This window comes from Gymnoscopelus microlampas, assembly GCF_963454915.1.
Source record: "Gymnoscopelus microlampas genome assembly, chromosome: 14".
Classification (NCBI taxonomy): Eukaryota; Metazoa; Chordata; class Actinopteri; order Myctophiformes; family Myctophidae; genus Gymnoscopelus; species Gymnoscopelus microlampas.
In genome coordinates, this window is record NC_139951.1 from 16,112,424 (window position 1) to 16,135,625 (window position 23,202).

Sequence of the window (23,202 nt, forward strand, 5' to 3'; positions counted from 1 at the left end):
CATGACTACTGCCAACATCCTAGCACTGCGGACTGAGAGCTTGTGTTGAGATTTTAGCGATTCCAAGCTCAACAATAGTCATGTTTTCATCGTTACGCCTGATCAAATCAGTTGTGGAGTAAAGGCATTTTATGTAACACATTTGAAGACGAAATCCAAAAAGAAGGCTAGGGTTCAGGTTGTATGAAAAGGACAAACTCACAAAAAAAGACTAAAAAGAAGACTAAGGGTGATGTTAGCGTCGTGCTACAGCAAAAAAATAATACCACAGTGAAGGAACATAAAGCGACTACGAAAACATAATGGGCTAAAGGTCAACGCTTTTAAGGCCCTTGCACGCAGAATCGCAGAATTGCTCGGTTTCTTTTGTTTTGTTCTTAAAGTATCTGAAAAACGCAGCAATAAAACTGGGTTCAACCAAAATAATGACGTACCGTCATAGCCTCTCGTGAGACGGCATTTTCAGAGGTGCCATAGTGAGGTCATAGTGTGTTTGCTTAAAAATGTGTAGTCCATTGTTTTTATGTGCGAAAACAAATGTGACTCTGTGTGTAAGGGCCTTTAGGTTTACACTCAGGACCTGGACAGAACTGACACAGAAGCTAATCCACTGACCAAAGCGAGACAGAGAAAGAGAGAGAAAGACAGAACAACCCACAGACAACAAGAAAATGGCAGAAGGCATAATTACCACGCTCATTATTGATGACTGAGGAGGGGAGGACAGTACATTAAACAAAAAATAAGAGAAAACCAATAAGAAAAGGGAGAAAGAAAGAAAAAGCCAGAAGTCAAATAGATTACATGGAGCAAATCTGGGTTTTTTTGAAATTCAGAATTTTGTTGTTTGCTCAAAAGAGAGAAAAGATGTAGTGCAGAAAGAGGAGAAAGTGGACTGACCGATTCAACAGGAACCTGTACATTATATCATCACAGTTTATAAAAGGGTATTGTGACAAAAAAGTTGTTCACCTGCCACAGAAATGGTAACGCGAATACTGACTCAAACAAAGTTGAACTCCACACATTTTACTTTATCCAAAAATAAGGAGACGTTTAAACCCCAAATGAAACTTTGAGAAAGAAAATGAGTGCATTATTTGGTAAAAAAATAATAATAATAAAATAAATAAATAACATCAAAAGAAAAACAAAAAGACAAACAAAAGAAGAATAAAATAATATACATATTTCTTACCAGGAGAATAAGCACAGCAAAATTCCATAATTGATCACTGACTTTGTCTATGTCTTAACTCGGTTTAATTATTTATCATCCAGACACAAATAACTCAACATGAATTATGTGCTCATTTTCATGGATTGTGCACTTTTACGTATGGAAAACCTTTTTTGTCAATGTACCCTTTCAGAAAAACACCACGGAATTTTCTTACACCATTACAAAAAGTCTTTGAAGGCCAGTAATTAGAATTTCAAGTTGAAAACAAGATTTTAGTATTTGTGAGCATTGGCGATGTTCATACACATATATAGGGGGTAATAGACAAATCATAAGGACAGACACTTGTACACCAGTAAATAATACATGATTATGATGTACAGTATGTAAAGAACAAAAACAAATTATTGTATTTCTACTTGAAAAAATAAATAGGACAAAGTAAGAAAAATAATGATGAGTTGACAAGGCTACCAAGACCCTTTTAATTACATGGTGATTAAGATTTTGCGGCAAAATGTTTGATACATTTCATCCAACCAACGGTATGTCTACAACCTCATCATAATTTCTACAATATAGAGAAACGAAGTGACATCACTGCCGCTGGATGCCGCTATCCCCCTGAGTCGCAGAGCTATTTATTCTATTGAAAATACCATAGGATCATCTCAGATGGCATCATATAAGAACTGTGCAAAAAAGAACAAATCAGCCCCGTGATTTTACTCATATGGATATGACAAATCAACTGACAGTGAAAAATTCTAATTAACCAAAAGAAATATATATATACATATTTTCCAAACAAAGACGTTCATCAAATGTAACTCAATATCAAAAACGACACAGAGTCACATACCTGACAGAATCGCAGGGCTGATTTGTTTATTTTTGGAACACAGTTCTTATATGCGATCTAAGAATCCCCTATGGTATTTTCAATATAAAAAATACCTCTGTGAGCCAGGGGTAGCGGGAGTGACGCCAGGTCTTCGGTACTCTATAGACAGCAGATCAGGAGTAGATCTGTGTCCAAATAATATTCATTGGCCATTGAGCGATCTTGACCGGCACAATGGAACCAAAAAAGACCACCACAGAAATGGGAACCACGTCTCTTGCAGGATAAAGCAAATGCATTTTACAGGAGAACACTTTATATTTTCGCCTGCTGTCGTCTTCACCGGACGTTTCTTGATTTCCCCTCCAAGTACTTGAACACTGGTTGTTGGTGTGATTCCTCTTTTTGAAAACAATGGTTACAACTATAGCCACAGGCAAAAAATGCCAACTTGGTTTAAAAGTCTGAACTCACTGTGAACTCAATTATACAGAGCCATAGACATTTGACAGCTCCAGTCCAACTATGTCAGATTTGTGGTACTTATACCATCTCAAAGGAAAAACAAAGCAAAACAAACTTGTTCTGTGTTCCTTAACCCATTCAACCCGGGAACGCATCGACAAATGTAGATATTCTAAATCCTAACAGTTTTCTGAAAAACTTATGTTGCTATATCAGTGGTGCTCAAACTTTTTGTATGTATGTATTTGGCCGCCGACCTCCATCTCAAACTATTTAGTTCCAGGGACCCCCAGAAGCAAAGATTTGAGTTACAAATGTTCGCTTTAAAAAATATATATTCAAAGATTTGCAAAAATGATCAAGATTTTTCAAAAGAATATCAGATCTACAAGCTCGTATGAGCTATCTGCTATTTTTTAAAGTATAAAATAATGATCTAATCTAAAATGACACAGATGCATTTCCGGATTGAATGGGTTAATAAGATTTGTTTTAGAAACCTGGTGCTGGCTTGAAGAAACATTATGAGTCAAGTTTTTAATGAGGTTTGGTGAAGCCTACCTGATCCTTCCTCTGTCACCATGCCAAGACCCTCGGCTTTGTTCTGCCTCTCAAAGGCATTCAGGTCCAGGACACTGAAGCACAAACAAACACACTGCAATTCACCTGTGGTGTGTTATACCGTACAATGCTCATCCTATAGAACAGGGGTCTTCAGCGTTTGTCAGGCCAATTAAGGACCTCTTGAGAGAGATGAAGCAGCTGCTATTTTCGGTGAATGTTCCCCCCAGAATAGGTTAATCGGTTCCTATAGCACAAATAACACGAAGATTTGGTGGCCCCCGTGTAGTAACTCTGAGGACCCCTCGATCCCCAGTTGATGAACCATGCTATAGAAGCTATAGAAGACACCCACTCACTCACTCACTCACTCACTCACTCAAAAAGGCTCAACATCCAATGATGTACAATATGGTAGCTCTCACCAACTTAAAAAAGGGACAAGGACAGTGCTTTAATTTATTGATGAAAAAAATGATGTTTCGGCCTAGTTGGCCTTCAGAGCATATCTTCATCATTTACTTCACTTCACTTGACTTCACTCACTCACTCACTCAGAGAGTGAGCCACTCGCTCATACTTTCACTCACTGGAGTCAGTCAGTCAGTCAGTCAGTCAGTCAGCCAGTCAGTCAGTCGAACAAGTATTGTCTTTCATGCTACAGTGAGAACCCTTGAGTTGTAACTAGGTTACCTGCATGACTGCATGAGGCCAGCCAGACTCTGAAAGAAGCCCACGTCCTTTTTGTCTTTCAGATAGTCCAGCATTTTCTGCGAAAGAGCAGACAGAATAAATCATACATTTTTATTTGGTATGACTTGCAGTTAAATGACTTCATAGACATTCCAAATGACATAAATTGATTAGAATATATCGACTCCTCTTCTTCTTTCGTCTAGACGAAGAGCCGATATATTCTAATCAATTACAATTAGAATATATCGACTGCCAAGAGAAAATAAAATATGACCAGAACCAAAAAGGGAATGGCCTATTTGTCCACTAAATATGAGTCCAAATACAGAGCATTTTAACCCTCTAACCCTGACCCTACTACATGAAGTCATCTCTTACATGGTTGGCTTATTATAGGTGTTTGACATGTAACTATTGAGCATGAAGTTGGCACCCAAGGTTTTACAAAGTTCAAAAACATCATGAATTTATAATGAAATTAGAGTTTCGACAGATGTAATCTGTGCTAGACTGATTTTCGTGGTGTGTGGACTCTTGGCACTCCCATCATCTGAGACTCAGATAATGATTTTCTCTACCTCCTCAGTTTGGATAAACATTATCATGACAAGAAAATAAAAATGTCCTCGTCCTACTTCAAAGGTCCAAATGCACAGTATGAATACATATTCTCCACTATTCTATTTGTTGTAAATCAGTTGCATATCTGCTCTCTTTTCTCCTTACATTTTAGCACATACAGTACAGTAATGGTTTGGCACACTCCTTAGACACACATACACTCCAAAAAGACAAATAACAATTACTGATATTAATCCATTAAGACCGGGCAAAGCATTTATTTCATTTTAGATTTATTTGGCTTTTCAAAAAATAGAAGATTTTCATTTGATTTATTTATTTATTTCGAACAATTTCAAATATAAATGAGAAAAGACAAAGGAGAAAAAAGGGAAAAATTAGAAAAAAAGAAATTAGATTAAAAAAAAATGTACTTTGATGTTAAAATAATTTTAACATCATCCTTAAATTATATTCCATGTTTGAAAAAGGAGTAGGAAGAAGTTTTGTGAAAACTTATCAGGTCCTACCCCTTCTTTATGTGCTCAAATATCTCAAAAGATTAAGAAAATATATTTTGGCTTTCCGCCCCAGTGTTTACAAAACAAAAACAAAAAACAAGTAAAAAATGAATATCTCAGATCTACAAGCTCGTAGCGCGGAACTCTTTTTTTAAATCGTGAAAATGTGTGCAAATCTTTGAATGTGAATTGTTGAATGTTAAAAATGTTCGCTTTAAAAAATATAAATATATATTCAAAGACCCCCAAAAAATCAGATCTACAAGCTCATAGAAGCGCTATGAGCTTGTATATCTGCTATTTTTGAATTGCCTAAGAAATCTTAAAATGACACAGATGCATTCCCAGATTGAATGGGTTAAATTGAAATCCCTGTTACAATAGGGTAAAAGAAAAGGGAAAGAGTAAAGGTGAGATTTTAAAGGTGAGACTGATACCTGTTGTACGGTGGAGTTGCCCCCATTCAGGACAGCTATCCCCAGCTTCAGAGTACAGGCCACCATCGGACCCATCTCCCCTGTGTGAAGGACCCAGACACACACTCATGTTCATTCAGCATCTACACAGGCCTATAATAATATGTGCAGAGCCTTGTATTAGAGAGTTGGGTCACCTCAGGGGCAGAAAACAGCGCCGGTCACATGGTTCATGTAAACTCGAAATAGTGACAAACGCGCATAGACTCCAGTGAATTCCGTAAACTTCTGGTTCAGGGCTTTGTCACTATTCTGCTCCTCGGACTGGCCCGATGAAGTGAACGAAGGTGACGCAGCTCTCCTTAAATGGCTCTGAATATGTGAAATCACACATACTATTTATATTTATAGGGGGCGGCATTGGCTCAGGATGTAGAGCGGCCGCTTGGGAAAATGGAAGGTTCCCAGTTCGATCCCAGGCTCCCCCAGAGTTATAGTGTCGAAGTGTCCTTGGGCAAGACACTGACAGAACCCCTAATTGCTCCCGATGAGCAGTTTGGTGCCTTGCATCATTTCCTCCGCCGTCGGTGTGTGAATGTGTGTGTGAATGGGTGAATGTAATGCGCATTGTCAAGCGCTTTGGATAAAAGGTGCTATATAAATGCACCAGTGGCGCAGTGGTAAAAGTCCCTGCCCACCACCACAGAGGTTGTAGAGAGTTGTAGAGAGAACTCACTAACGCTCTGGACCAGGGCTAGGCGCAAAGCATAGACCCCTGGGGGACACCGGTCAACGCAAGTATACAGTCAACACTTCGTGTCGCAACGCATTGTGTGCTTGTAGATTGGTTATTTTCGGCGAAGAGATTTGGTGTAGACGGAAATACGTTTAGCATTTCACGCCAGCCTATGTCGTTACCACAGCAAACAGTGCAGATAGGTTGACGATGTTTGAAGAATACACACATCCAATCTGATCACATGCAAACAAGAGTGTGGACAGTCAGTCCTAAAGATCAGATTTGACATGAGATACAAATCAGATGTGCCTGCCCTGCAGACAGATGGATGCAAAAACATTAGCTCCTGGGTGGAGGCAAATAACCATAAAAGCTGAAACAAACCTTTGCTAGCGCTGATGGTTTGCAGCACCATCTCAGCAGCCCCGCGGTCGTGCAACCTGGCCTGCTGGTACAACAGCTTCTGTTTCTCCATCTCCTTCTCCTGTTTGTGGGAAACAACAAGACACCGGTTTGGAGGGTAGCTAGCACCAGGTCAGTATGGTACAGTACGGATCATTGGTTTCATTCAATCCTCAGATGAATTGTATGTGTAAATCCAGAAATTCTAATTCAGCAAAACAGAAAAATATTGATCACATGATTTGATGCAGGTAAATAAGAAGATCTCTACCATAAAAGATCTCTTTCAACCCTGAGTCTTTGCAAGTCTACACAATATGCCAGATTTTGTGTAACCAAATATAGATATTTTAAGTCTTGGAGCCTTGACAACTAATTCTATGACAGCAGATGGTTGGTGACTGTGTGTGTTTTGAAAACACTGATGAGTGACTGTGTGCTGTCAGTGGTAGAACATTTTTAAAATCTTTAAATATAATTTGTATTATTTAGCCTGGGTTTTGGGATGCTGGGTTTAACCATATTAGAACAATTCATTAAGTGCCAAATTAATAGTCACCAATCATAGGAAAGTAAAGTACATTAAATTGGCTTTCGAACATGCCTGTGGTTGTCTAATATGGTTGGTGATCATATTACCATGTATTCCTCTAGCACCATTCTAGCCTAAATCAACAGCTACGTGACCCAGGTCTACTGAAAACACATGAGACTGCCATTGGTTGAGTCAGATATTTTTAGACAGATCCAAGCAAAGACAAAGTCTTCATACCAAATCTCAAGAGACCTCAGGAGTGTTTCTGTGCAGTTTCTCCACAGATAAGAATAGAGTAGAGTACTATATGTATGTTTTACCACCCATTCTGCTTCCGTAGTCTTGTATATATTCATACAGTACAAACCCAAACTTAAATCCTTTTAGGCAGAGAGACTCAACTAGGAATAGAATATAGCCCTCCCAGCAATCCCACTTTAACACCGCTCTATGTAAACTGTAGCCCCAGGTTTCCAGAGGGTGGCATACCTGTTTCCCGTTCCGGTTCAGTTTCCAATAGCTTTGTTTGATTGGCTCTGTAGCAGATCTGTACCAGAAACATACAGTACAGTGTGACACCTTCACATGTGTTTCCAGTAAAAATCTGCTGCTGAGTCAATCAAATGAAGCTATAGGAAAATGAACCGGAACAGGGAAGAGGTATGCCACCTTCTGGAAAAGCAGGACTACATGTAAAGAGGCTATAGCCTCGGTGATTGAGACAAACAACTCTGCCAGCGAGCAACGGTAGGTGCCGAGCTCGGTTAACCACAGATCTCTCCTCCTTGTTGGCAATTTTGTTGCTTAAACCTTTGATAATATCACGCTGTGGAAATAAAACCACATAATTTCACAGTTCAGTGAACAAACTGTTGCTATCAACTAAGTACAAAACAATATAACTATGAATGGTAGCCAGGGGGAGATTTCATAGCAATGGGCGAGCACTACTGTGCAGCCAGTCACCATATTCAAAAGCCATGCAAGAAAAACACTGTGTGTAGAGTGTGAAGCTTCGGCAAGAGTTTAGTAGAAGTTCAGTAAAGTTCGGCAAAAGTTCAGTATCTACTGAAATAGCCTCCTCTATGGTGCCACCCCAAAAGTTCTCAAAAAACTTCAATATGTGCAAAACTCTGCTGCCCTAGTATGTGAGACACTCTGTTTAAAGTACTTCAACCCTCATTTACTGAACAAGACCAAAGAGACTTACAAGTCCTGATAGCAGCCCCTACTGCTCCTTACATCAAACAGGACCAAAGTGGTTTGAACCACCTGACCTCACCCTCAGCTTTACACACAAGATGGCACATGAACTAATAGGCGGATTGAAGGAAAAAACCCTAGTGATTTACAGTAGGTGACCCCATGGCACTTCCTCTAGTGCCAATCTTAGGCAAAAAAAAATCTTTATATGTTTATTTTGTTTCACTTAAAAGATTTAGCTGTTGTTCAGAATACAGTACAGTATGTGTTAATCCTTTAGTGAATATACTGTAGAATATTCCCAAATAATACATTTCAAGGTTACTTATCTATTTATGTTTTTTTTTTTGTCCCACTAGAGAGAGCACGAGTCTCTAAGGATGGTGGTAATGGAAAGATTATAGGGTCGCTAAATGTGTAGGGTTTTTCCTATGGGGAGCATGAATACGCTATCCACCCATTACATGTTAAGACATCTAGTGTGCAAGTGGAAACTTTGGCCTGAGGGGTGGCACTTGCGGAAAGGCCATAGGGTCACCAAAATCAGTAGGGTTCATCTTTCAGGAAGGATAAAGGTGACAGACAGACAGACACTTAAGCCTGATTTATATTTAGTTGTGCGTGGGTGTCGTGCAGCGAAAATAGTAGATCTACAAGCTCTCAACACCTCGCATGTGAGACACCCATTCGCAACTAAAGCCTGATTTATACTTAGTTATGTGCCGTTTTCGTGCAACGTAAACAGCCGATCTACAAGCTCACAAGAGCGACATGTTGTGCGCTAGACATGTTGTGCGTAGGTCGGCTGTTTTCGGCGCGCGACACAATGCACATATCAGGCACAAGCATAACTCAGGCTATCGATAGACAGACATACTGTAAAGAAACGGATAGACACTGAACAGATACGGTAGGATAGGAGGACCACCTACTTCAAAACTCTTCACTTCCTCTCCATCTTCATCGTCTTCAGCATGGCAACTCTGACCGAGAGAAAGATAGAAAGAGAGAGGGAGGGGAGAGAGAGAAGAGGAGGAGGAGGAGGGATGTAAGTTATCAGTCTGCAAATGTGCATGATTATACACACTGATGAAGATTGTGTTGGGGATTGAACTCTCACCTTAGCCATGATGTCAGCATAGGCCATGTAGAGGCAGTCCTCATCCAGTTTACTGCAACAGGAAAAACATCTTCACTCAGCACAGGAAGTCATTAACCACATTAAAGCTGGCGTCCCTGTTTTGGGCATGTCATTATTATTATTCTCTGTCTGTAATGTTATGAGAAGCCTCTATCGTCTTCCTCTGTGCTTGAAAGGCTTGTGTGTCTGTCTCACCCACGTAGGGGTAGAGCGACATTGAGAGAGAGAGAGAGAATTGTACATACATTTCTTAGTTTTGATTGCTTTATTTCACACTTGTTTTGGCAATGTAAATGTATGTTTGAACTGAAAATTGAGAGAGAGAGAGAGAGAGAGAGAGAGAGAGAGAGAGAGAGAGAGAGAGAGAGAGAGAGAGAGAGAGAGAGAGAGAGAGAGAGATGTCAGATCCACAATGTCCTCTACCTAGTGAACAATGCTCTTTCACTTTCAATGTTTGCTACACCACTATGATTTGTGCCATATGGCAAGAAGTCACACACATAATGACATTACAGACGAACGCCCATGAGAGCTTGCAGTTGCAGAGTGGAAATAATAGACACCAAAATTAAGAGGTACTTTATAGATAATAGCCCTTTGCGAGTGTTGTTGCATGAATCAGTGGAACAATGACTTCCTGTTTGTGTTTCAGACGAGGTTGTCCCTTACATTACCGCACCTCCCTTGCAATGCTCTGGCACCTCGCTAGGGAGGTGCACGTCACACTCCTGCAAATGGACTTTCCCTCACGACAACAACAGGTATTAGGTCTGTCATCACGCAGAATAGCATCTGTATACATTGCCTTTAACCACATAAACCCTAGTGTCAGTATTCTGGGCATGTCATAATCGGCGAACATTCTATGAAAATAGCTCACAACACGTCACAGTCAGCTATTTTTGCCGAAAGATTTGGTGTAGAGAGAAAAAAGGAGGGGAAGTAGACCCTTGGGAACCCAGTCAACAAAGTATTCATTTAAGGCAAGATTTTGGCCTTTAGAAATTTGGCCTGTAGCAAGACAACGTAATTGCAATAATCGACAAAATAAACGTAGTTTCATAGTCGATGATAGTTGTCACATACTTCTGCCTCTGGTCAAACGCAACATTGACATGATTGAAAAGTTGAGGATCTTAGGGGATTTGTTTTCACAAATCGATTTCCACTTATGTTCAAATCTCATTCCACAGTGATTGTATCCACCAGTGTTGGTGCTGTGATTTGACAGATTGAATTAGGAAAAGGCAATTAAGTTATTGCCTCTAGAATGAGGTTAAAGGTCAGGTAGAATGAATTAGATTAACAGCCATTTAATAGCCTACTTACTACATATGCATCACTGATGCTGGTTTTGCTAGGATAAGACCGACAGTACTGAACACAAACAATATCCAATGTCATGTCGATGTGTTATTGTGAAATGTACACTGTCTGGTTATATACACACACGCACGAACGCACGCACGCATATGTTTATAATTATATATATACATATACTGTATATATATGTTATGGCTGATAACTGCTGGTATAGAGGGGAAATAAGGATTGGTTCAAAAACATTAATTTATTGTTTTGTTATGCATACTACGCCTTTAACAAATTTAATTTAAAAATAAAAATGTTAACCCTGGCATCCCTCTTTGAGGCAAATGTTCATTTATTTTTTCCAAAATAGTGAAAATGGCAGATCTACAAGCACACAACACGTCACATCATGAAAAAATAAGTAAATAGTGTTAAGTGTTAAGAACGTGTTTTACTGGAGGGTTACATCTGAGTATAGCTGACCATTTCTCTGTGAGCGCCGTTCTGCTGAAGAGCTGAATGAGCTGATGGAGTGGATCGATATGTTTCACACCCTCCTCTTCCTCCGGAGGCTCCTCTTCGCCAGGTTTCTGAAACACACACACACACACACACACACACACACACACACACACAAGCCCATACACAGACACACACACAGGCAAACTGAGGTCAGTCGAGGTGACACAGACAAACACAATTACGTCGCTGTCGGCTGGAAACCTTGTATGTCCAAAACGGTTACTTTTCAGTAAAAGGAAACATACATTGGATATTACAATACATCCAATGCAGTTATTAGTCACAAGTATTGTTAATACTTTTGATTGCTTAAGGCCTGAGTCCGATTCTTAAAATGTTTTCTAAATCCTAACAGATTTTTTAAAAAAATATAAAACATTTTTTTTTACGATTTTTCAAAAATAGCAGATCTACAAGCTCGTAGCGCGGCACTCGGTGCCGCGCTATGAGCTTGTAGATCTGCTATTTTTGAATAGCCAAAGAAACCTAAAGTGACACAGATCTAAAGGTCTAAATGGGTTAAATATTTATACATCCTTCAAATAGACTTAACCACTTTCACTTTCAACATTTTAAAAGCAGATGAAAATAGCAGATCCAGAAGCTCTCAACATGTCGCGATGTGACGCGTTGTGAGCTTTCTCTTCTTTTCTATGACACTCTTGAACGACGAAGCAGGGCATTCATGTCATATTAATGTTTATAACCCCAATATAAACATAATATGGAGATACAAGGTTTCCGTCCCGGCCCGACAACAACGATAAGCAACGTGATAATAAGCGACCTCTCTTTCTGCGTCTATCTATCCATCTCTTCGCCCTTGTTCTGGGCAATAAGCTGTTGTAATAAACACCTGTCTGGTTAGAGAGGAAATAATAATGTCAGGTGATGAAACCGTCCAAATCAAATCAGCCATTCTTTGTCAATGCAAGTTTCCTTCTCTGTGCTCTGCATATTAAGCTGGAGGGAAAACGTTGTACAGATCTGGTAGGGTAGTGGCACTGAAAAGCATGTGTCATTATTTCCACTGCAGCCATTTTATTCTGTTTGGGTTGTTCACTGCAACGATAGCAAAGCAAATTGCCTGTTCTAGATAAAAGGAGATGATGCTCCCAAAGTGAATTGAATTTGCAATTCAACATTTCAACCAGAGAACATGATGTACCTGGTGTTTCTGTCCATGATGTACCTGTACGGGGATAGTTTCAGAACATAATGCTGTGCTGCACTGTATTAAATTCACTAAGGGAGCATTCTAAACAGCGTGCGGATTATTACAGGGGCGTCATTTGGGGTCTCAGGAGATGGCAATTGCCACCCCCTAGTGTTCACATTTAACCTTAAATGAATTTATTTTATGCATATTTCCGCCAACTCTATACATTTTTTGCAAATCAATCTGATTTCAGATCATCCCTGTCCAATACATATGACATGTGACACATGTTATAGATACTGTATGTGTTTTCTTATCTGCAACCATACATTTATTAATCACTTTCAACCTGGCATCCCTATTTTGGGCATGTCATTATAGGTGAACATGTTCAAACATTTTCTCCCCTATTTCTCCACTATTTTGGAAATGGGCCTTAAGTGGTACTTATTTTTGCCTCCACCTATATTTTCTGAAATTTCACCTCTGTGCAGATATCATCTCTTCTCTATATATTTTTAACCAGCACCTGTTACCATTGAAAAGCATTGGCAGAATCGGCCGCATAGGCAGAATTAAAGTGTGGTGTGACTGCACCCTTTAAAGCAAATACCCCAATACTTTAACTCAAGTACAAAGTTTACTGAGAAACTTTCATGTGTAATATTTGACCAGGAGCATATCTATACTTTGACTTTCAAGTACTGGGGTTAAGAACTTTGTCCACCGCCAAGGAAGAAAGGCTGAAAGTTAATGCTGCTCAGCATGAACCATGACTTTGAAGGCTCAAGGCTAAGCCATAAATGTAGGTGTACATTAAATATGGATTTATTTAGCTTATATTGCTGTACCATCTCACTAGACTTACAAATTCTAAAGTCTGCAGTTCATTCCAACCAAACACAAACTTTATTCAGCTATAGGGCAGGTCAAAATAACCTCATTCAGAACTTTGGTAGTGCCTTTCAAAACTTTTATAAGTAGTTCTTGCACCTCCACGTTTTTCTAACTAGCCGAACACCTCCGTAGCCAAACATGGTGTGATTGGTCAGAAGTTCAACGCCTTAGTGATTTATATTGTCTTATTTCTAATCTGTCAGCACCATGGACAGTTTTGAAGAAATGTTGGCTGTGGATAATCCCTCTCTGTGCGACTACAAACACAAATGGATTGCAAGGAATTAATGGAGAGAGATAGTACACACTTTGTCCACTGTTGTCTGTCAACAGAAATGGCCAAATCTCTGAGACAAATTATGTCAAGGCACGTTGGATGTTGATGAAAACAAACAGCGGCGATCCAGGCGATAAAACGCTCCAGCGCTGTACGTGGCTTGGCTGGACCGATCAGTGGTGTTGCTAGGCAGAGTACTTTGTGGGGACGACTAGGTTTCAGAACTCAGAGTTGAGACGTATAGGGAAGTAAAAAACAGTTTTTACTTAAGGACTGTGGCATAAAATCAATGGTTTAAAATAAATCTCTGGACCCCTACACCCCAGTTAGAGATGAGATCTGTTGACAAGCTACTGCTGGTCGTGCCAGAAACTAGCAAGAAAACCAGGGGCGCCCGTGCAAATCCAGCCTGCCCCTCCACATTTAGCCAATCGAGGTTTTTAAGACTCATTTATTTTCTTTGGCTTTTAATCACATCTGAGCTCATCTTATTTATTTTATTTTGTGCATACATATGTATTGTGATCTTGTTGACACTTGTGTACATGTATGCCTATGCTTTGCTTGTTTGTTTTACCCTACAGCACTTTTAAATGTGCTTTAGAAATAAAGTTTTATTTGATTTGAAGTTTACATTATGAACCCTCAAGAAGTCTCAGGTCTACTACACAGTGAGGCAGTGTTTAGTTATTATGATGTAGGAACAAACTTGCAAATGATCTGGGGCTTGTGCCAATTCTGAATTATTTTACATCCAGGCTAAAAAAACTTTGTTTTTGTCTTTTATTTTATTATTTTTACACTTTTAAATGTTTCTTGGTCTGTGTTTGTCTCATCTACAGCTTGAATTACCTTTGTGTATAAAGTGTGCTATACAAACTTGACATGCCTTCCTTACAGTACAGTATGTTACACGTTACCAACTAAGATTTTCAATGGTCAAGTCAAACGTATTACAGGAAAAAACTAAGGAAAGGAAACCAATAAACAAACAAGAAAACAAAACGCTCAAATTATGCAAGCGAGGAGGTCACTAAAAGAAGCAGCTTGGTATAGTCTCTCTAAATGGTGTTACATAACGCTTGAATCTGTGAAAACAGCATGCAGAGTATTTTCCTACATGATCTAATCATCAAAGGGACAGTGGAAACAATGAGAATGAACCATAATGTCATGACAGAATGACATGTAGAAACTGTCAGCTGTCAGAGACACAGAGGACTTTCCTGGATTGAACCTTTCCTCACCATACGCAGTAAGATCCCGCTCTGAAGAGTGTACAAATGGAACCAAATGGACCCCTGCGGCTACTGAACACTAAGGAGTTTACTGTGTAATTGCCCGATAATGACAGCTTGGGGTGTCACTGTAAATGGCCTAAATGATTTTCTCGCAGGGGTCAATGCATCTCATCACGTATGCCCTGCAGACAGCGGGAGTCATTGGCATTTCACACGAAAGTAAGAAAAAGAAAAGGAATTGGAAGCTGCACACTGTGCTTTACGAAGGACATTTGAAAGCCTGAAAGGCCAAAACAATGGTCTTTGATGTACTTGTCAGACTGAATAGATATTTTTCAATTCTTAACAGAAGATGACCTTTGAAGTAGTTTGAAAGTTTTGAGAGTTTTTTTTAGAAAACTTACAGCCAAGTCCTCTATGAGTTTATCTTCAAAGTAGTGTTCCTCTGCTTCGATCCAGGACTTCTCATAGCCCTGCAGGAAGAGGTTCACCGCGCGGTGCCTGGGGAGGGTCAAATACACTGCATTCATATTTTACACAATACATTACACACCAACTGTGTGGGTGAGCGATCCTGTGCGGGTGGCTGACTGTACTTGGGCAAGATTTATCTCAGGGCCGACTAAGCCTGGTGTTCTTGATAAGGTGTGCATGCGTGCGTGCGTGCGTGCGTGCGTGCGTGCGTGCGTGCGTGCGTGCGTGCGTGCGTGCGTGTGTGCGTACCTAGGCAGGTTATAAAGCGGAGCCATCCTGAAGCAGGCCACCACAGCTCTCTTCCTCTGTTTGGACAACAACTTGTGCCAAACAGCCTTCTTACTCCTCTGAGGGTGTTCAACCTGGAAGATACATTGACATCACATTGAAATCACACAAGTCAGTGTCACCATGCTAACAAACTGTCCGCACGCACACGCGCACGCGCGCACGCGCACACGCACACACACACACACACACCTGGTCCAAGTGGAAGAGGACGTGAGAGATGTCCAGCACTCTCTCCACCGTCTTCTCTGGGTCAGACGTATCATCCCCGCGGTTAGGGAGGTCTCTGTACAGAGCCATCTGCCACCGGATGGCTGGGTCCTCCAACTGAGGAACACACAAACACACACAGTAACATTAATTAAAAAATAAAGAAATAATACAAAAATGTTATTGCTCCCGAGAGCAAATAGAGTGATATCATCTGCACATTTTTTTAGATTATATTACTAATTGTAGTGCAAAATTAAACTATACTGAATTCTTTCTCTTTGTATCATCAGCTGGGCGGTCTGATACCCACCAAATCAGCGTTAGCCCCAAATATGCTCTGTCCACATCCATGCCCATGTCTATGTTTTGTCCTATTCCCATGAATATACCCCAACCAGTACCCCATTAAGCGGCACAGGTTGGCAGAACTCAGTGGGTCTGCAGTGCATGGCAGTGTGCTTTCACATGACCGCCAACAGAGGAGGCTTTCCTCATGTTGGTGGCCAGGTGTCCAGAGCGGCTGGGCACTTGCGGAGGGGTGTTGGAAGATGCTTGTTGTAGCCCCCGGCCTTATACGGGCCGGAGGGTTTGACGTACTGATGGAAGGTAGGAGACAAGAGCAGGCGGACATGCAGACATGCAGGACAGATTGACAGAAGGGATGGTTGGACGGTTCACAAGGATGCAGAGAAAACAACAAAAAGGAAGAGATGGTTGATGAGGAACATACCGGCTTACAGGAATGGGTGTGTGATGCACCGTCAAAATAAAACTGTTCAATTACATTACATCTCACCTTCCCTTGTAGATGCAGATTGTTCCTGATAATCTCCCGCACCTCGTCCTCTGTGTCTTTCTGTTGATGAATCAAACGCAATTCTCCATTAGTAGACCAATATTATCTTTCAGAGGGTTGTTTTGCTACAGCAAACAGTGATATATACGGCATATGTGGCTATGAGAATAAGAGAAACGTGAAACGGTCTGAGCTTGTAGATTTGGCTACATTCAACAGGTTGAAAGTATTTACAATATTTAATATGGAATGTGGCTCTGTATTGGGAAATGAGTGCACCCAAAGTGCAGAGATAGTAAAACGTAACTTTCAGTATAGTTGTATACAAGCATATTGCAGTTATAATGTGTGGTTGTCACAAAATCCCAAGGCAGACTTGGTCTCACGGCATGCCGTTTGGAAACTACTGATCTAAAGGACATGACCAAAGTGCTATTTCTGACCAATAGGAAGCAAGACAACCAACTCCCAACCAGGAACCAGTTGTGTCATCCTGTCTGACTGAGAGGCACATTGCATGTCAGTGAACCAGTTAGGGTGGCCTACAGTACCTGAGTGAAGCGGTTCTTGGCCAGGGCAATGAGCTCCTGGTCTCCAGGGGCACAGATGTTGAGTCCAACAGGCAGCATGCGCTTCAGAGTGGCAACGATGAGACTGGTCTGCATCGTGTAGCGTTCCCCCTTCTTCTTTTGCTTCCTCCTCTCCTGGTCTGAGCAAGAACTCTGAGGAAGGAGTACACACAAAGAGAAAGATATGTTATATGCACACACACACACACAGACGCATGCAACACACACACCTAACACTCACACAAAGAAATATAAACATGTTCAGGCAAACACACACAATAGCACACATTTAAGCATGCAGTCATGGAAGTACACACGCATAGACACACACACACACACACACACACACACACACACACACACACACACACACACACACACACACACACACACACACACACACACACACACACACACACACACACACACACACACACACTCTATTCATTCATATAGCGTGCAATGCATGCAACTTTTGACATCATCGCCATTGATGTTATTGCCATTTCTTTCACCCGACCATTCATCTATCTTTTCACCTGTCCATCCATCCATACCTTGGACATCTTAGACTTGGTGTCAGTGATGAGGAAGGACATGTTGTTGATTTCATTCTGCACCACAAAGTTCTGCTCCTCCCTCTTGAAGTTCTGCAGGGGGACAGAAGACCAATGTCACATTGTAACACTGCTGCAGGGGGACAGAAGACCAATGTCACATTGTAACACTGCTGCAGGGGGACAGAAGACCAATGTCTCATTGTAACACTGCTGCAGGGGGACAGAAGACCAATGTCACATTGTAACACTGCTGCAGGGGGACAGAAGACCAATGTCACATTGTAACACTGCTGCAGGGGGACAGAGCCAATGTCACAATCATTACATAATCGCAATCACAATTATTTTGCACAATAGTCATAATCGTTTCCATGTTGAAAAATGTTTATACATTTTCAGAAATTGTGGAAATAGACTATCTACAAGCTCACAGCGTGCCTTTTTTCCTTTAAAAAATAATCTAATGATTAAATATGGCCTATTTTGGTTTTGTTACCATTGCACATTATTACTCTTGTTATCAGTCATTGTCAGTCTTTTCCTTGCATATTTAAGTTATTTGTAATATCTGCCCCGGGCCATTTTTGTTTACAAAGCCAAAAAGCCAAACAGAAATGTATTTTTTATGTTTCAATGTTCAATAACACAATTCAAAATGTTAATTGCAAGTCAAATTTCATGTTCGTGAAAACCCTAGGGACAGAGCCAATGTCACATTCCAACACTGCTGCAGGGGGACAGAGGCATATTCTAACACTGTGTTCACACAGCCTGCCACCGCCCTGAGTTGACCAACTCAGCTTGGTCAACTCAGCACACCACCTACGTAGACACACGTAGGTGTGGACGGCGGCGATTCAGGAATCCCGACTTAGTGTTGGCTAGTTCTTACACTCACATCGCATCATATAATGCTGCTATCAGCTGCACTGTATGATAATAAACCCCTTGAACCTCTCAGGCTATGTCCAGACTGGCAGCCCAAATCCAATGTTTGGCTTATCCAGATTGGAATCATATTGGTTTATCAAGTACAAACATTCAAAATGTTTATCCCACAACCCATTTTTCACCCTGTGCCAATTGCCTATGTAATCCTGGGCGCTACTCTCCCTCTGCCAGCCTAGGGAGAGCCCAGAACTGAGCTCATGCCTCCTTCAATGCATGAGGAGCTAGCAAGTCGCTTCTTAACACCTGGCAGGGGGGAGTTTCCCCCTGTCAGCGCATGGAAGGAACACGTTATTCCAACCAGTTCCTTTCACCTCCTGTCTGACACTTTTGACACAGAGGCAAGATTTATACTTGCTTCTGAAAATAGTCGGTCTACAAATAGTAAAGCTATCGTATGATATACGATAGTATGATATACGATAGTTACTATCATATAAGTTAATCCTTACTCACGCCTACTGTATGTCATTACCACAACAACCAATGCAGATTGATGATCACTTCTAAAGAAACAGTGTGGACAGTCAGTCCTAAGCAGGATCTTATTTGAGAAATAAAGTGGTATTTGCCTGCAGCCTGTACAATGCCTTACATGAGACTTGGCCCAGAAGATGAAGACCTCGGCCACCATACGGAACAGCTCCTCTGCCTCTGGGTTGGGCTCCTTCAGCCATTTGGCCCTGTCAGTACAAAACAAAATGAATTTTAAAAAGGGAAGACTGAGAATTGAAACAGAGCTGTTTTGTTTCAAACTCAGGAACTTAAAATAGGAGATGAGGACACCTTTGAATCAGCGGTACTCAACCTTTTGTGGATCACAGGCACGGCCCACGTGAAAATCTCAAAAGCGTTCGCGGCCCACCCATCTGACCACAGCCTAAGTTGTGTGCATTTTCAGAGCATGTTATGATCAATCAATTGATTGTGTTCCAGCTTGGATCAATGGAACTAACATACTGCACAGTGGTAAAAGTTCCCATTTGTTGGTATCAAAATTAAAACTTGTTGTTTTTTTGTTTCGTTTTTTACATATACATACAGTAAATGTTTTCATATTTATGTTATACTATCATTAAAATCTTAATAATCCAATTATTTGGGGACCCACTTGACCCTCCAGTGGGCCCCGGACCACAGGTGGAGAACCACCTATTTAGACCTGAGGCCGATTCCAAAAATGATTCCAAAAATGCCTTCTAAATCTTGACCTAAGTTTTCTGTAAACTTCAAATCTTTATTAAATAATAATAAATAAATAAATATAGCTGCAAGCAGCAATGAGCGGTTTCGAGAATAATGGCAGACTGGCAGACTGGCAGACTGTGACAGAGTGGCAGACTGGAAGACTGTGACAGAGTGGCAGACTGGCAGACTGGCAGACTGTGACAGACTGTGGCAGACTGGCAGACTGGCAGACTGGCAGACAGACAGACTGTGGCAGACTGGCAGACTGTGACAGAGTGGCAGACTGTGACAGAGTGGCAGACTGGCAGACTGTGACAGAGTGGCAGACTGTGACAGAGTGGCAAACTGGCAGACTGGCAGACTGTGACAGAGTGGCAGACTGGCAGACTGTGACAGAGTGGCAGCTGGCCGACTGGCAGACTGTGACAGAGTGGCAGACTGGCAGACTGTGACAGAGTGGCAGACTGGCAGACTGTGACAGGCTGGCAGACTGGCAGACTGTGACAGAGTGGCAGACTGGCAGACTGTGGCAGACTGGCAGACTGTGACAGAGTGGCAGACTGGCAGACTGTGACAGAGTGGCAGACTGGCAGACTGTGACAGAGTGGCAGACTGGCAGACTGTGACAGAGTGGCAGACTGGCCGACTGGCAGACTGTGGCAGACTGGCAGACTGTAACAGAGTGGCAGACTGGCAGACTGTGACAGAGTGGCAGACTGGCAGACTGGCAGACTGTGACAGAGTGGCAGACTGGCAGACTGTGACAGACTGGCCGACTGGCAGACTGTGACAGAGTGGCAGACTGGAAGACTGGCAGACTGGCAGACAGACAGACAGTGACAGAGTGGCAGACTGTGACAGAGTGGCAGACTGGCAGACTGTGACAGAGTGTGACAGAGTGGCAGACAGACAGACAGACAGACAGACTGTGACAGAGTGGCAGAGTGGCAGACTGGCAGACAGACAGACAGTGACAGAGTGGCAGACTGTGACAGACAGACTGTGGCAGACTGTGGCAGACTGGCAGACAGTGACAGACTGGCAGACAGACAGACAGACAGACAGTGGCAGACAGTGACAGAGTGGCAGACTGGCAGACAGACAGTGACAGAGTGGCAGACTGGCAGACAGGCTACCAGGAGTATGTTTGTAACAAAGTAAGAATTCCAAATAATGATCACCTCAATGCATTGTTGGGGACAGGGATCAAACCAGCGACCTATGGATTCACAGGCTGCCTCTCTTCTCATTGAGCTAGAGATATGGCCTCCCTGATGGTGTCTGTTGATATCTATAGGTTTTTCCGTCTGTTATGGACCAAGCCTCTGTTTCGCTAACTACTGTAAATCACTGGTTCACAAAACATTTACCAATTAAGTTTTTTTGTGTGTGAAAATAGTCAATCTACAAGCTCACAACGTGTAAGTTATCATACAGCATGGGTTGCTTATTATATACATACAAGCTCATAATGCGTCACATTGTAGATCGGCTGTGTGTGGTTACTGTAGGTGTATTAATAATTACATCTGCAAAGGAACAAGTAACTAAAGCTGTCATATGCTGTAATTGTAGTAGAGTAGAAGTAACAAAAATGGAAAGTAAAGTAAAAGTACCTCAAAACTGTACTGTGCATTGGTCATGACAAAGGCAACACTGCATATGAGTAGTCTGGTTCCCTGGTGTATAGAGCATTGTTAGAGGTATAGACTCATTTGTTTGTTAATGTTGCTACCCTTTAAATGGCCATGGCCAATAGTGTGGCATTGGGCGCTTAAAGTTAAATATTTGAAAAAATAAACATAATTTCAAATAAAAAGCCACCAGGCCACTAATGAGTTGTGAGTGAAGACAGGTGTGATTGGTGATGAGTGAGAAGGGTGGATCCAATCCATGGGAATAAGGATAATTCCTTTAACAATTCATGAAAGTCCTTACAGTCTTGCTTCCAATGAGGGCCTGTGAGCAATTAGGGGTTAAGAGTCTTGCTCAGGGACAAATTTTATCAACACATTTGCTGGCCTGGCTTGGAATCGTACCTGGGGTAACCAGGGCCTCTGGCTCCCTAGGCAGGATCACTAACCACTCAGCTATGGCCACCCCTAAATAGGAGGAAGGTTGCTGACTAGATAGCTCTTTTCTATACCCACCCTGACTAACCTTAACCTCAGTAAAACAACGACCTAACCTCAAGAAACACTATTTGTAAAATGAAGAATTCCAAATAATGACCACTTTAACACATTGTTGGGGACAGGGATCGAACCAGTGACCTATGGATTTTCAGGCTGCCTCTCTTCTCATTGAGCTAGAGATATGGCCTCCCTGATGGTGTCGGTTGATATCTATAGGTTTTTACGTCTGTTATGGACCAAGCCTCTGTTTCGCTAACTACTGTAAATCACTAGTTCACAAAACATTTACCAATAAAGTTTTTTTTTGTGTGAAAATAGTCAATCTACAAGCTCACAACGTGTAAGTTATCATACAGCATGGGTTGCTTATTATATACATACAAGCTCATAATGCGTCACATTGTAGATCGGCTGTATGTGGTTACTGTAGGTGTTGTATTAATAATTACATCCGCAAAGTAACAAGTAACTAAAGCTGTCATCTGCTGTAATTGTAGTAGAGTAGAGTAGTAAAGTAAAAGTGCCTAAGAATTGTACTGTGCATGTGACAGGTGTGATTGGTGATGAGTGGATCCAATCCATGGGAATAGGGGGAATTACAAATGATGATCACCTCAACGCATTGTTGGGGACAGGGATCGAACCAGCGACCTATGGATTCACAGGCTGCCTCTCTTCTCATTGAGCTAGAGATATGGCCTCCCTGATGGTGTCTGTTGATATCTATAGGTTTTTCCGTCCATTATGAACCAAGCCTCTATTTCGCTAACTACTGTAGATCACTGGTTCACAAAACATTTACCAATAAAGTTTTTTTTTTGTCTCCTCGGACTGGAAACTAGTGAAAATAGTCGACCTACAAGCTCACAACGCGTTGCTATCTGAAAAGTTGTGAGATTGTAGATCGGCTATTTTCACAAGAAAGTATGTCATACATAAAAAACAACTACTCTCAAAAAAGCATTTCATGTTATTGTTTAAAAATTGCACATGTCTGAATTAACAGGGTCATGTTTTGTATAATGCAATATAAATGCAAACTGTAATCAGTGGGATTTGAACCAGGGACCTTCGGCACATGAGGCTCACACTCTACTGGTGGAGCTATTGAATCGACAGCATCAGATAGTGAGAAAGGAGAATCCAACAACACAAAACAAAAGGGCAAATGAATTACTTCATACATTGAAAATAACTACTTTCAAGTATGCATTTCTCGTTATCTTTAACAATTGCACATGCATTGATACAGTCATGTTGTGTGCAATGCAATTGAGTTGAGGTCTGCATGAGGTGAGATTTGAACCAGCGACCCTGTGGTATCAAGGCAGATGATTAAGCCATTTGGCCAACAGAC

At 41.4% G+C, this 23,202-nt stretch overlaps 1 protein-coding gene across 1 annotated transcript in view; it reads right to left on the reverse strand.

The window, feature by feature from the left end:
- ryr2a (ryanodine receptor 2a (cardiac)) overlaps positions 1–23,202 on the reverse strand; it is a gene marked incomplete at its 5' end in the record, with an annotated part of 278,974 nt that overhangs the window by 43,046 nt on the left and 212,726 nt on the right. The window contains 14 exons of the mRNA XM_084078200.1: positions 3,054–3,127; positions 3,747–3,823; positions 5,269–5,348; positions 6,371–6,470; positions 9,059–9,109; positions 9,247–9,298; positions 11,062–11,168; positions 15,079–15,175; positions 15,398–15,510; positions 15,593–15,763; positions 16,446–16,505; positions 16,997–17,167; positions 17,572–17,664; positions 19,118–19,205. Of these exons, the coding sequence (XP_083934326.1) occupies positions 3,054–3,127; positions 3,747–3,823; positions 5,269–5,348; positions 6,371–6,470; positions 9,059–9,109; positions 9,247–9,298; positions 11,062–11,168; positions 15,079–15,175; positions 15,398–15,510; positions 15,593–15,763; positions 16,446–16,505; positions 16,997–17,167; positions 17,572–17,664; positions 19,118–19,205 (1,334 nt within the window). The remainder of the gene's footprint in view (positions 1–3,053; positions 3,128–3,746; positions 3,824–5,268; positions 5,349–6,370; positions 6,471–9,058; positions 9,110–9,246; positions 9,299–11,061; positions 11,169–15,078; positions 15,176–15,397; positions 15,511–15,592; positions 15,764–16,445; positions 16,506–16,996; positions 17,168–17,571; positions 17,665–19,117; positions 19,206–23,202) is intronic.